General features: G+C 37.8%; 2 protein-coding genes and 1 long non-coding RNA gene across 4 annotated transcripts in view; 2 read left to right on the top strand and 1 right to left on the bottom strand.

Annotated features, from left to right (window-relative positions):
- LOC106941829 (dihydrolipoyllysine-residue succinyltransferase component of 2-oxoglutarate dehydrogenase complex, mitochondrial-like) overlaps positions 1-2,385 on the bottom strand; it is a gene marked incomplete at its 5' end in the record, with an annotated part of 8,407 nt that extends 6,022 nt beyond the window's left edge. Inside the window, 7 exons of the mRNA XM_015024957.1 lie at positions 107-209; positions 1,361-1,469; positions 1,560-1,615; positions 1,726-1,800; positions 1,904-1,968; positions 2,185-2,227; positions 2,337-2,385. Of these exons, the coding sequence (XP_014880443.1) occupies positions 107-209; positions 1,361-1,469; positions 1,560-1,615; positions 1,726-1,800; positions 1,904-1,968; positions 2,185-2,227; positions 2,337-2,385 (500 nt within the window). The remainder of the gene's footprint in view (positions 1-106; positions 210-1,360; positions 1,470-1,559; positions 1,616-1,725; positions 1,801-1,903; positions 1,969-2,184; positions 2,228-2,336) is intronic.
- Positions 2,386-3,763: 1,378 nt separating this feature from the next.
- Positions 3,764-4,810, top strand: LOC106941832 (uncharacterized). Its single transcript, XR_001423468.1, has 2 exons — positions 3,764-3,801; positions 4,166-4,810. It is a non-coding gene; the product is annotated as an uncharacterized LOC106941832 (long non-coding RNA).
- Positions 4,811-5,177: 367 nt separating this feature from the next.
- Positions 5,178-13,427, top strand: LOC106941831 (prospero homeobox protein 1-like). 2 transcript variants are annotated; one of them, XM_015024960.1, is made up of 5 exons: positions 5,178-5,422; positions 5,513-6,776; positions 6,943-7,044; positions 7,360-7,554; positions 10,453-13,427. In XM_015024960.1, the coding sequence occupies exons 2-5, from the start codon at positions 5,514-5,516 to the stop codon at positions 10,618-10,620; spliced, it is 1,728 nt and encodes a 575-aa protein (XP_014880446.1). In that variant the 5' UTR covers positions 5,178-5,422; position 5,513; the 3' UTR covers positions 10,621-13,427. The 2 variants fall into 2 exon arrangements, with proteins under 2 accessions (XP_014880446.1, XP_014880445.1); XM_015024959.1 differs by having other exon boundaries at positions 5,178-6,776.
- The last annotated feature ends 274 nt before the right edge of the window (positions 13,428-13,701 follow it).

Here is a 13,701-nt window from a genome sequence, read left to right as displayed (position 1 = left end):
ATTTGTATTGGATCGGAAACAATCGAGCCGCTTTACCCCGAACGCGGAAGCTGAGGTGCAAAGAGCCCATTAGTAACTGGTGGAATGAATAGTGCGGTAGTCACCAGGCGGCGGTGGAGCAGGCGGTGGTGGCAGTGGAGCAGAAATGGACGGCTGAGGAGGGATGTCCTCTGTAGCTGCAGAGGGAGCAGCTTTGGCAGCTGGAGCAGCTAAGAAGTTAGATGCAAGCTTTATGATTTTTTTTTCTTTTTTTTGTATATGAATACAAATACAACCCTCCTCCCCCACCCACGGCATTATTAAAAATGTTAAAGTGACGAAAAAAAAAGAAGCTTAATTTACATTTATTTTATAGGAATCTTGGCACAAGTGATTTTAAATAAACAAATATTAACGTTAGAATTTTTTTTTTTCACATTGAATTCAGACACTCAAAATAAAACATGAATTTATTAAAAATCCTTTCACACACACTTACCAGGTAACACGCTGTGTAAAAGACGCAATGAACAGGTGCTATTTGAACATTTCAAACCGGTTGGCATTTTTGAAAGCAAAACAATTAATACAAATGTTACAAATAGCAAAATATAAAAGGGGATGATCATTTATTTGTAATGTCCGTTAAGAATAGGTTTGATTTTTGTAGAGTTACAGTATTTCGCATAAGCTGTAGCTGCATGACTGAGTTTTTAGAGAGACCAGTATAGACACCATTGCAATAATTTAACCTACTAAAAATAAGATTGCGCTTCATTTTTCATCCTTGGGACCCAAAACAATGACGACTGTTTTATCTGAAATGAGCTTACTGGAAAAGAAAATGTCTGACCCAATCGGTTATATTATCTAGGGACTCTTTCGGTGACTTTAAAATAAGACATGTTGTAATACTACGTCATCTGAGCTAAGTGGATCATATACACGTTGATCAAAACTGAGATTGATCAACCATCTGGGATTTTTCAGATTGACACAAAATAGCCACAATATGTCAAGAACCAGAAAGAAGAAACTCAGACGATCCCAACCACTTTACCAGTTACTATGTTTTATATATACTGCTCAAAAAAAATAAAGGGAACATTTCGCTTTAATTTTGTGTGTGGCTCCAAATCCAGGCCTCCATTGGTTAATAAATTTGATTTCCATTGATGATTTTTGTGTGATTTTGTTGTCAGTACATTCAACTTTGTACAGAACAAAGTATTCAATGAGAATATTTCATTCATTCAGATCTAGGATGTGTTATTTGAGTGTTCCCTTTATTTTTTTGAGCAGTGTATATATATATATATATATATATATATATATATATATATATATATATATATATATATTTTTTGGTTTATACAAAAACCTCCTTTCCGTAGTCTGAACAGGGGAGTTCCTGCTTCCACCCTCCCTCCATCAGGGATCAGCAGCTCCTCGATCACACCGGCTGCAGGAGTTGGGACTTGTATTGACGTCTGGAAGAGCAGAGCAAAGATGTTTTAACTGCATTATAACAATAATGTTAATGTAGGTTTGGGTTTGAGTTAAATTTTTTCATATCAAACCTTGTCGGTCTCGACTTCACACACCTCTTCGTCGTCTGCTACCGAATCACCCACAGCTTTAAAAAAAAAACAAACAAAAAAAAACAACAAAAAAACAAAAGAAACTGAGTGGCACTTCACACGCAGAAAACAATAGAATATATTATTTAAGCTGATAAATGCTAACCTTTTTCCCACCTTACATCGCCCTCTGTGACTGACTCGGCGAATGGAGGCGTGTTGACCGTGACCAATTCGTCGTCTGTACAAGAAAGACCATAAAAGTATAAATTCAGAGCCATCACGAGTAACAAAAAGTAGCAAGCAGAGTCAGTTTTAAACAAGATACTAAGACTGATACATACTGGAAACAGCGGACGTCCTAAAATACCTGCAGAGGAATGCATTTGATGGGGCCAGATATCTACGCCTTCATGTGAAAAAGAAGATTGTGGTTCAAATTCAGTAAAAACTTTTAAAAACCGAATGTAAAACATTTTAACAATGCAACTGACTCGCTAACAAAATTTGTTAATGCCACCACAAATGTCTAAAGTAGCTATTTTGTTATCATAGGTTTCTGATTAAATGTTTGATGGTAAGAAAAATGCTGAAAATCAAAAAAGGAGATGATCAGAGAACTTACAGCTGAGATTCCCTGTAAACGAATTGGCTGCAGATTGAGTGACCTTGCAGTAAGTGAGGAAAAGACAAAAATCAATAAAATACAACATTTTTCAACCATGAAAAGAAGCAGCATTACTGACTTTCTCAAAGTTTAGTTAGAAATAATCTTACCCGATAAACTTTGTTGAATACCCAAATTATAAACCTTAAAAAGGAGAACGAGAGTGTTAGATTAATTTTGTTTCAATGAAACACTCCATAGTTATTAGCTTCCTCCATAATTATTTCTAGGATTTTATTTTGTTACATCGGGTGCGTATATTTGGGCCGACTGTCACGTGAACGGATTGTTGTCCACCTTTTTATCTTTCATGTCATGTCAAATTGTTCATTTGGAATTAATGTGTTTAATGTTTATTTAACCTGCAGACTATATTAGGTTGCTCACATTTCTTAATTGCTCCCAAACCGATTAACAAACCACTAACACGACTTAAAAATATATATTTTTAAATAAAAATGGTAAAGAATCATTTACTCCTCTTCTCACACACTTTTAGAGCTAACAACTAGCTAAACCACCTCATTAGCAGTGGTGGAGCTGTAAGCTGTAAGCTCCACCACTGCTAAATGCCATACAATGGACATGACTCATACATGTGTGTGTGTGTGTGTGTGTGTGTGTGTGTTCTCAGGGCTTGGCTCCACAAGTAACATCGGTCCAAGTCTGGTGGAGCCACTTGTGTAAAAAGCAATTGATGCGAGATGCCTGAGGAGGGTGGAGTCAGTCAAAGTGGAACCAAACGTTCTTTTCCAGTTCCTGCACGGACATGCAGCTATCAAGTTTCACCAGTTTTTAGTTTAATTTTGCAAAAAAGCTGAGATGTTATTTAGTTACCTTTATGCCTTAATTATGCCAGCAAAATGTTTTGTAGTCAAACATGTATTCTACCATGGCTTATTGTGGCTACATCAACAGAAAGTGAATCTGGGACTTGTTATCCAAACCTTTTTATTTTTTTATTTTTTACATGTTCACTGTTAAGACTCAAACGTCTCTCTGTGTCGATGTTTTGTTGCTCTGTGACTGCAGTGTTTTCTGTAGCAATGAACAACCTTTTGGTATAACTTTAACATATGTTCACTATCCTTTACATTCTGTGTTTCTTTGTCAAGTGGTCGGTTTAACTGGTGACTGCTGGATGTTTTTATGATGTAAAACATAGCCTTGTTGCTGAAAATGTGCTATACATATTTATTTGACTGGTTTGGGTTTCTGACACAGAGGCAGTTTCAACCATCTAGCTGCTGATTTGAGATGCAGTTTTAAGAATGTGAAGGCTGTCCTCTTTCCTTATTAACCCATCCACTTTATGCAAAGCACATGCAGAAAAAAAAAACACAAAATGATGCTCCTACCACCATTCAAATCTCTACGTTGAGATTTGAAATCTGCACCGTAGCTCATTAAACATGCATCTCTTTATCTATTCATCTGCTTTACTTTGCAGGCAAGCTGGATTCCCCAGTTCTTCTGAAAATGTCACAAAGCTGATGCGCATTTGAGCATTTTCATTTTGCACTACAAGAAACCTTCATTGTCAAAGCAGAAACACTGCTTTGCACTTTATTTTTGGTAAGAGGCTCAAATCAGATTTGTAGCCTGGTGATTAAATCTCAGTAACTCGGTTGTTTTTTATCTACATTTACTCTTATTTTATGTTTATACATTTTTTAAGTTTTAAATCTAATGCATAAAAAAACATTTTTATATTTCATTATTTCTATTTACTTCTCTGAGTGTTCAAATACTTTTTTTTTATCTTTATGCTGCTTATATATTTTTATTGGTGTTAAAATAACTACATTTTTTAAAAGTATTTTGGACCATTTTACGGTATACATCTCATATTTAAATTTCCTTATATTTTTTGGTGGTGATATTTTGCATGCTCTTTTGTTTGTTTTTTGACACGAGTGCTAATTTTGATCCCCTGCAGCACAGCGGCGCTCCCACTGGGAGGAACCACCGCAGCTCGCCCGGGAGTGGAGGGACCGCAGCACACAGCGGGCGGTGCGGGAGTAGATATCAATCGCACCCGACCTCAGACGGAACCATCTTTTTATACCAAGATCGGCTTTCCTGCTCATGTGTTTTTATCCCAGTTATGATTTTTTTAACATAGCAGTTAATATGGCGCATTTTAGATTTGGTTTAAGAATCAGCAAATCTGTTGGTGGAAGGAATACATATATTGGAAATGAGAAACAACAGCAGCCCAAGCACTGGGCCTTGTGGAACACCACAATTCTATTTATATTAAAATGATCGAAGTTGCTTGCTTCTGCCAGAGTAAAATATCGTGTTGTATCTTGGTTGAGTTAAAAACTATATCTACTCAATACAGTTCACAGATCCGAACAATTTGATGCATCAACCTTCACCAATCACTATTTGGCTCCAGTCATCTTTGCATCAACAATAAGCATCTTCTCTCTCCCTTATAGAATAGTCTCCCCACAGAAAGATGCTGCCATCACTATGTTTCACCATTGTGATTGTGCACGTAGAGTTACGCACAAATCCAGTACATGTAGGTCATAAAATAAAAATCTGGTCTCTGGCTGGAGAAGTGTTTTCCACATACTTGTGTCCCGTCTTTTTGTCACTCGTCCATGAAAGCCACATTTCCTCCTGAGGTTTCATGGGCAACTTTCTTGCTTTCTTCGATGATTACAAACATCTACGTTTGCAGAAAAACTTTTTTCAAAACTTATACACTGTTATACACAGATGGACTTTTTTTCACTAATCTTGTGACATCTGAAAGCTTTTTTTTAAAAAAAAAATGGATTTCAATTATGAATGCCAGAGCAAAAGGGGTTGAATACAAATGTACACCATAACAAAATAAGATAACCATGCATCATTTTCTCTGATTTCTTTGGTGTCTTTTTCAGACACCAAAAAAAAAAAAAAAAAAAAGAATATATTGCCGTTTGTGGTTTAATATAAAACAAACAAAATGCAAATAAAGTATAAAAATGTAATAATTGAATCCAAGGATAATTTTTTTGAGGTGGGTCTATGTGTGTCAGGCGTGTGTTAGACCACACCTCCAGTTCTTTGAGGGGCTTTTAGCAGATTCACTACAGATAAATAATTGCCCCATCCTCCTGCGAGCTTCAAAACCCTCCGTGGTCTCTTAGTGCACCTCTCAGGCACGCCATTAGTTCTTTATTACGACTCTGGCTCGGTGAGTATGACGAATAAAAATGCTTATATTCATAACGAAGCATCACATTGTTAATTATCACATTTCCCCCACTCTTTTCAGGCTGTGAAGCATGAGTTTCTGGAGCAAAGGTATGTGTTCTTCCAGCGACGTCTGCCTGGCCGGCTGCACCGCAGAGCATCTGCCCCCCAGTCACCCTGACCCGCCGCCATCAAATTTAGGTGGTTTTTACACCTCACACAAAGACGGCAAGAACATCAAGGGACTGATTCACAGGATTGAAAACACTGCTTTGGGTTTATCGTGTTCCGTCCCGGTGGAGTATAATCTGTCCACAGGGAGCACAAGAACACCTTTGTCTCCTGCTTTTTCCAGTCATTACGACTGGAGTCTCAACAGCGGCCGCCAAGCCAAGCGTGCCAGAGTTGAGAACATCATCAAAGGTATAACCTGCACAGATGTGGCGCCAAATCAGCATGAGGAGACCGGCTGCGTGCGGGAGGGAGAAGAAAGGGTCGAAGTGTCGGCTTTACATCAGAGACACGTGGAAGCGAGTGGAACTGAAAGCCTCAGCGAAAGCCACCGGTACCTCAGAGAGGTTAGGACGAAGTTCAGTCCCATCTGCGAAGATGAGAAGTTTCCCAGATGGAGTGTTTCGTCTGAAGCATCTACAGACGAGGTACTTTCCAAGTCCTGCAGCGAGTCTGAAAGCAGTCCAGGTAAAATTCATCAGGAATGGAAGAAGGCGACGCCAGGCCACCTCGGCTCCAAACCGGATCGGGCGAAGCTGATGGCAGACATTTTAAAGTACGAGCTGACCCGAGCTGTGAGCAGGAGTGTGGACTCCATTTTCAAAAGCATGCCGCTTGTACAGACCCCAACTGAGATGGAGAATTCAGAAACTACTCTCCCTCCTCATTTGGCAGAGTGCATGGAGGATAAATTAAGATGTGGGACGGCAGAGGTTCTGCTCCCTGACGTCCAAACAGAAGCTCTGTCTCTGGTGGTCCAAAAGCCAGAGCTGGAAAGGCCGCGAAACTTCATCCTCCAGTCTACATCAGCGGCTCCTCTTACCCCCAAATCTCCCATCTTCTTCAGCAGTGAGCCTGAACAAGCATCGGAGCAAGACAACATCACACACCATCGACGGCACAGTTTTAAATGTTTACCAGGCGGATGCTCTGAAGGCGGTGAGCCAAGATTGGACACGTATTGGAATTTGGTCAAAGTGAAATCAAAGGTCACCTCCAGATGTGTGAGAAGCCCTCACACACACACCGTGCCGGTGGATCAGGTGATTCTTGAAAGCCTGCAGCTCCCACATGTGAAGTTAGAACCAGATTGCTTCGAGAAAAATAACCTCTACATGTTGAACGTATCCTTTCAGACACTCATGAGTCATTTCGATCTGGTATGGTTACCTTGTATTTTTAAATGCTCCTTATTTTAGTCTAAAGAAAACCACACGTCTCTTTAGCCATGGCAACTTAAGAGAATTTTGATTTAGATCTGTGGATTTCTTCCTTAATGGCGTTTTTCAGGAGTGTCTGACAACAAACCACCTGAAGAAAGCAAAGCTCATGTTCTTCTACACTCGCTATCCGAGCTCAGTGGTGCTGAGGATGTGCTTCCATGACGTGCAGGTGAGTAAAACCTTATCATCTCCAAAAAGAAAGTTGTAGAAAACTTGCAAACCCTAAAAAAAAAAAAACTTGACGTTTTGCTTCAAGTGTCATGTTTTCCAAATCTAACCACATTATAAACCTTGAGATTTATAACTTGCAAAATATCCTGAATAACATAAAAAAAACAACCCAGCAGACAACACGGTGAAACAGTTGCATCATTTTATTTAATTGTTTTTTTTTTTTTACATCTAAAATATTCACAATCAAGTTTCCAGTAACTCGTGGTCATGTTTCATTACTTTACTTACCCGTTGCGTGTGTCGTCCACAGTTCACACGCTGCATCACCTCCCAGCTCATCAAGTGGTTCAGCAACTTCCGGGAGTTTTACTACATCCAGATGGAGAAGTTTGCCCGGAGCGCTCTCCTGGAGGGGGCGCCCGACGTGAGGGATCTGACTGTAAGCAGAGAATCAGAACTTTTCAGATCGCTAAACATGCACTACAACAAAGCCAACGACTTCCAGGTGAGGATGATCTCATGACTCTCGGAGCCCAGATATTGTATTGGTATTCAAGAAGAAGTTTGTATGTTGCTTGTGACATGCCCAAAAGTCTGCATGCCTTCTGTAAAGGGAAGCAATCGTTTAAGAGGCTATGACCTGCAAACGGTGATAATTCAATTAGGCATTGTGACTTAGGCAAGCACCTCCTCTATACATTACAACAGACCTGATGCCCTGATGAATTATACCTTGCAAAATAAGAATTTAACTGTCAACTATCAAATTAACTACTAAATTTGCCTCAGTTTTATTTGCTTAAACAACTATAAAAACACATTTTTAAAAATCTGCAGTGAAGAGCGTTCCATGTGATTTTTGATTTTTTACATTTAACTCTAGGTGATGACACATGGTTTAAAAAAAAACAAAACAAAAAAAAAGTAAAATTGGCTTTTTACTTTAGAGGAAAATCTGTAAACCAGAATCACATGATTACAACCATATTTTCTTACACAAGATGGCATATAAGAGTTACCGAATTCTTCATGAAGAGAGATGAAAATAAACAAAAGGTCACATATAGTGGCGCTAAAAAAAATAAAAAGTTACATCATGGTGCAATCATACATTTCATGTCATCAAAAGGAGCGCAATCTGATCATTGTGCCTTTATTACCACCACTAAAGTTTGTCCAAATGGGTCGTTTGCTCAGTTTATGAGCACTCACTGTGTCGGCTAATGTGGGTTAGTTGCTTGAACCGAAAGATACCCAAGCCCATTGTTTTTGCTCAGAGGTTTTACAACCTTTAAAAGCCATTGTGGTTATATACTGAAGAAGGGAGAGGATCAAATATGTGGTTTCTTAATCCCAGTTCATGACTGGAGAGAAATTGTCTGATTGGAGTTGGTTTAAAACAGACAAGTGTCCACTCTGTTTGTCTTGGCATTTCTCTAATCTGCAGCTGAAAAACAATTTCAAGCTGCCATGAACTGATTATTCCAGGTCAGAATTATTTTGAATGAATCTTAACTATCCTTTGTCTTATGCTCAAATATTCATAGCTGGAACAGCTGTGAAGGCGGTTTACATGTTTACTGTTATCTCCAGAACTTGCTCATGCAGACAGAGAAAACAGCTAAAATGCAATTTGGAAAAAGACAGAAAAAAAAAAATATATATATTTTTTTGTCCTTTTTGGTGCATGGGTTTAATGAGAATACCTTTCAGTTTTCTTTACATCTACCAGTAATACACTACAGCCTTGAAAAGGCTTCTGAAGCTTCAGAGGCAAGGCTAAGGAATAAACAATTGTAGAATAATGTGCATCCAATTAAGATGAATTTACATAGAAAACAAATTTTGCAGTTGAAAATGCATCCCCCCCCCCCAAAAAAAAAAAACAATAACTCAGAACATTTCTGCTAAAACCATAGAAAACCTTTGTAAACACACTATAAAAATATAGAGCAGTGAGTATAGTGAGTATATTAACAATACTACCCTTAAAAATTTGAAGACGGCCTTAATACGCTTATGTAAAAAATATTAAAGCATGGTGTCGAAACATTTTGCCATGAGTCGAAATCCTCAACTGCTCAAAGTCCAAAAAAAAAGATGCTTTACTGTTAAAGGTAATTTACAAATATGTAAACTATGGATCCTGGACTTCAACAGCATAGTTTAAAAATCCATGAAGTCTAAATGTTGTTTTTGTTTTAATTCTTCATTACAGAGATGGTAATATTTTGGTTATTTAGCCAAATGTTGTTCCTAACATTTTTCATCTTAAGATTTCAATAGGACACTGCCCTCAGGCCGCACTTTGGGCACCACTGTGTTACAGCACAGATCTCATACATCAGCAGAAACTGTACAGATACAAAATTAAAATTTAGGTTGCGTTTCATTATAAATAGCATTTGGTTAAGTGCAAACCAGGCAGGTACAAAGGAAAGGAATGATTCAAACAGCATCATTACTAAATACATCACTGTAGCAGATATCCTGTACTGTTAAGAAGCTGTTCATTCACAACTTTGATGCACAGCTTTTGAGTTGAGAGGAAGAAAACTCCAGAAAGTATTTGACGTACAAATAAAACATGTAATGCTCATTTTAGTTATAAAATAAGGGACAAACTCTTCCACAGTTCAACAATGTTCAGCTGTGGAAATTGGATGAGGTTTTATGTTTGCAAGATCAATTAGGATGTCAAAAAATAAACTATACCACAGAATCAAATTTTATTAAGTCTAGTCTTTTTTTTTTTTTTTTTGGAATTCACTTTGAAACTTAAACAAGAAATACAATAAATTATTTTTGGACACAGGAACAGCCGAGCAGTTGCACTGCACTCATTGTGAAAAACCAGACTTTGTATCAAATTAGAAATTGATTTGTGGTTTATTAGAAATGCATTATAAACGTGCCATTCATAAAACAAATGACAATTGAAACATTTTCCTTCAACAACTAGCCACATTTAGACATTTTTTTTCAACCGAGTTGAAAAAAATAAGTAATTTCAAATGTAGGTTTACGGTAAGGTTGCCTGCCTCTGGTTGAGTTTATGATAAAACTATCTGATCTGTTACAGAATCTTACAATGGTGCATGGAAAATAACCAATGCTTTTATAATGCTGGTAGACCTGAAGTATACAAATTTTAAACTGGCTGCAATTTGCATGCAAGAGGTCAAGAAATTATGGAAATTACTTAAATGGGCTGTTGTGTTCAGTAGATATTGGGTTTTAACTCCAGCTGGTTTGTTTATATTTCTTCACTAAGTCTTTACTTACCTTGATATAAAAGACCAGAATATTCCTAAGAGCATTATGTTAATTTACTTAAGTTTTTTTTTAGAGCCAACAACTGAGAAAATTGTTTGACTCCAATGTTTCTCGTGTGCTTCGATAGGTTCCTGACCGATTCCTTGAAGTGGCTGAGGTTACACTGAGAGAGTTTTACATTGCAATTTCAATGGGCAAGGATCGCGACCCATCCTGGAAGAAGACAATCTACAAAGTGATCTGCAAGCTGGACAGTGACGTTCCACCTGAATTTAAAAGTCATCACTTTGGATGAACACCAGCCAAAAAGGCATCTTGTGCCACAGCGTGGACTTACCGAGTAATTTTGTTTTGAATGGGAAAAGAAAGGCAAATATATGGACGGTAAGTAATATGGATGTCAGAAAGAGGAAGAGTAATGGTTGATTATGTAGCTTCAGCTTTTACTAGTTTACAAAAGCTACTAACATTAACTCAGTGAGTGGTCTTAAATGTTTTCTGTATTAAAAGGAAATCTTTAACATGTTAGTTTTGAACGTCTTTAGGTTGCATAAAAAAAAAAAAATCCAGATTTGTGAAGGACTTTTTCAAAATGCACACAAAACAAGGTCCACACCGAAGAGCAAAAAATATTTAATATTTAACATACAAAGTACATTTTATTTAGATTAATACAATTTCAAAACTTATTCCACATGATTAAATCTAGCACATTTACTTCCCATACTTACCATAAGTTCATCATGTTTGATTTGTTCTGTCGGTACTCGGGCAAAATGTCTTCAGGAGGAGAAATGCTCTTTGCTCTTGTAGCTTCAGGGAATCCAGGCAGACGAATCCAGATTAAAATCCAGAGTGGGAAAATTCAAACCCTGGGTTTCCTTCAGTCTTCGAAGAGTTTAAACATGGAAAAGAAAAATGTTGATAACACCAGTGTCTTTTTTTTTTCTATTACATGTTAATAAATTACATACAATAAATGTAGCTACCCATACTGAAAAAAAGCAGGGCCTCCTTCTTACATCCTTACTAAGAAGCTCTAAATGACCTGACCTCTCCTCAGTTTTCTGGCGACCAACCCAGGTAAAGTCAAATATCAAATTCCACTATTACCAAAAAAGGATTGTACTTTCAGGATTTCAGCAAGACAAATATTATGACCTCTTTAAGTCTGCAGACTTGACAAGTCGTCAAGCATACAGTCAGTGTTAGTCAAAAGGTCAGTTCCACAAAAGTTGATTGTTCACAAAGCCGTTTCTAGGCATATTAATGGAAAGTTGAGCTGAATGAAAGTGTGGTAGGAAAAAGGCGCAGAAGCAACAGGGGTGACTTTAGTTTTTAGAGAACTGTGAAGCAAAGGATCTTTCAAGAGTTTGGGGGAGATTCATAAGATGTAGAGAGAGTCCAGAGTTGGTTCTGAAAGAGCCGCCAAATATATATATTCAAAATAATGATCTATGACTATTCCAGTCTTTGTGCTAAACCACTCCTGAAACACAGACATCAGAAGAGTCTTACCTGGGCTAAGAAGAAAAAGTGCAGGACTGTTGTCCAGCGACTGAATTAAAATGTGCTAATTTGGAAATCAAGGTCCCAGAGTCTGGAGGAAAAGTGAAGAGGAATAAAACTGAAGTTGCTTCAGATCCAATGTTACGTTTCCAGTCTGCGATGACTTTGGGTGTCATCTGCTGGTGTTGGTCCAAAATCAGAGTGACCACCTGTCAGGACATTTTTGGGCACTTCAAGCCCGCTTCTTTCGAAAAGCCTTATGAAGATGGTGATTTCACCTCCCAAAAGGAATTCACATCTGTTCACACTAAACTAAATTTTAGTTTTCCTTATTTGTATGCTAAGAATACGGAAATTGGCAAACTATACTGAAACAAACACTGCCTGGCCAAAAAAAAAAAAAAAAAAAAGTCTGATATTTTGTTGGACCACCTTTAGCTTTGATTATGAAACACATTTCCTGCGGCATTGTTTTGAAAAGCTGCTGCCATATCACAAATTATTTTGTATCATCTTTTCACCAAGATCTTGTTTTGATGATGGGAGAGTCTGACCACCTCTCAAAGCCAGCATATCCCCAGGATTCTCAATGGGATTAAGGTCTCAACTGCATGGTGGCCAATCCATTTGTGAAAATGATGTCCCATGTTCCCTGGACGACTTTCACAATTGGTCTAATGAATCATTGGCAAAGGTATATTTCAAGATGACATCAGGGAGGAAAAACTTCATTGACAAAATTACCTGATTATTCAGCATCTTCAGGTAGTCAGCTCACCTCATAATGTTTTGAACCTAAATCTGACCAACCCTGGATCACAGGGCAGGGCTGCCCCCAGGGGCCTGTACAGTAGACACTAGGCATGTTGAGTGCATCACTTCATCTGCCTCTCTTCTTACCCCAATGTGCCCATCACTCTGGAATAGGGTAAATCTGGGCCCTTCAGACTACATGATCTTCTTCCTTTGGTCCAGAGTCGTCTTATTTTGCTCCTTGCATATTTAAACCTTTTTCTCCAGTTAGCTTCATTGATTAATGGTTTTCTTATGGCTACACAGCTGTTGAGTGCCAATCGAATGGATTCCCTTTCCATTGTGCAAATAGAAATATTTTTACTGGCATTTAACAGTTTTTAACCCATTTTTAGTAGTTTCTCCAGTCTCACTAGATGTTTTCTCTGCTTGGTGCCAGTGATTTCCCCTTTCTTAAACAGACCAACATCTTTTCCACAACCACGGGATGCGTCTTTCGACATGGTTGTTTAAGAAATGAGAAGCTACTCATTGCATCTTTAGGGGTTAAATAACATGTTACCATAAGAGATAAGTGACCATGCACTAATTATCCAACAGGAGGCTCAAACGTAATTACTTGGTTTGGCAACTTTTTTTTTTTTTTTTTTCCACGCAGGGGAGAATTTTTAAAAATAATTAATAAAAGTATAAATATGATTAATGGATTGAATTACAAGTAAATTAATTTTTCAATATGAAGATTATAAGATAATGTTTTGAAACATTCTGTTTGCAGTATTGTTTGGATATCTGCTATTTGGGTGTTAGCATTCATGACCTATTAAGACTATAACAAGACAGAAAAAAAGGAAAACACCAATCTGTGTAGATCATGGTTCACATCATGATCACTAACGTGCAAAAATACAATATGTTACTAGCGTTCCAACACTACCTCTGATATTTCTTATGACTCTTTCGCTGTAAAAAGGGTAAACCAGCTCAGTTGAAACTACTACCATAGGGCATAGTGAGTAGTAGCAGTTCAAGAAGGTGATATAGTGGAAACTATTGTTCAGCAGTGTGCACTAAATGTACAAAGAATTTTCCAGAGGCTGAAGGCAAATATGTC

The sequence above is a fragment of the Poecilia latipinna genome, unplaced genomic scaffold (genome assembly GCF_001443285.1).
Source record: "Poecilia latipinna isolate Pla-1442-1.1 unplaced genomic scaffold, P_latipinna-1.0 Scaffold3888, whole genome shotgun sequence".
Taxonomy (NCBI): Eukaryota; Metazoa; Chordata; class Actinopteri; order Cyprinodontiformes; family Poeciliidae; genus Poecilia; species Poecilia latipinna.
This window is presented reverse-complemented; position numbering and strand designations above follow the sequence as displayed.

Excerpts from the sequence above, each read along its gene's own strand:
- LOC106941831 (XM_015024960.1), top strand. The coding sequence starts at position 5,514 with ATGAGTTTCTGGAGCAAAGGTATGTGTTCTTCCAGCGACGTCTGCCTG. Across the intron at positions 6,777-6,942 it reads ATAACCTCTACATGTTGAAC|GAGTGTCTGACAACAAACCA; the intron begins GTATCCTTTCAG and ends GGCGTTTTTCAG. Across the intron at positions 7,045-7,359 it reads TGTGCTTCCATGACGTGCAG|TTCACACGCTGCATCACCTC; the intron begins GTGAGTAAAACC and ends TGTCGTCCACAG.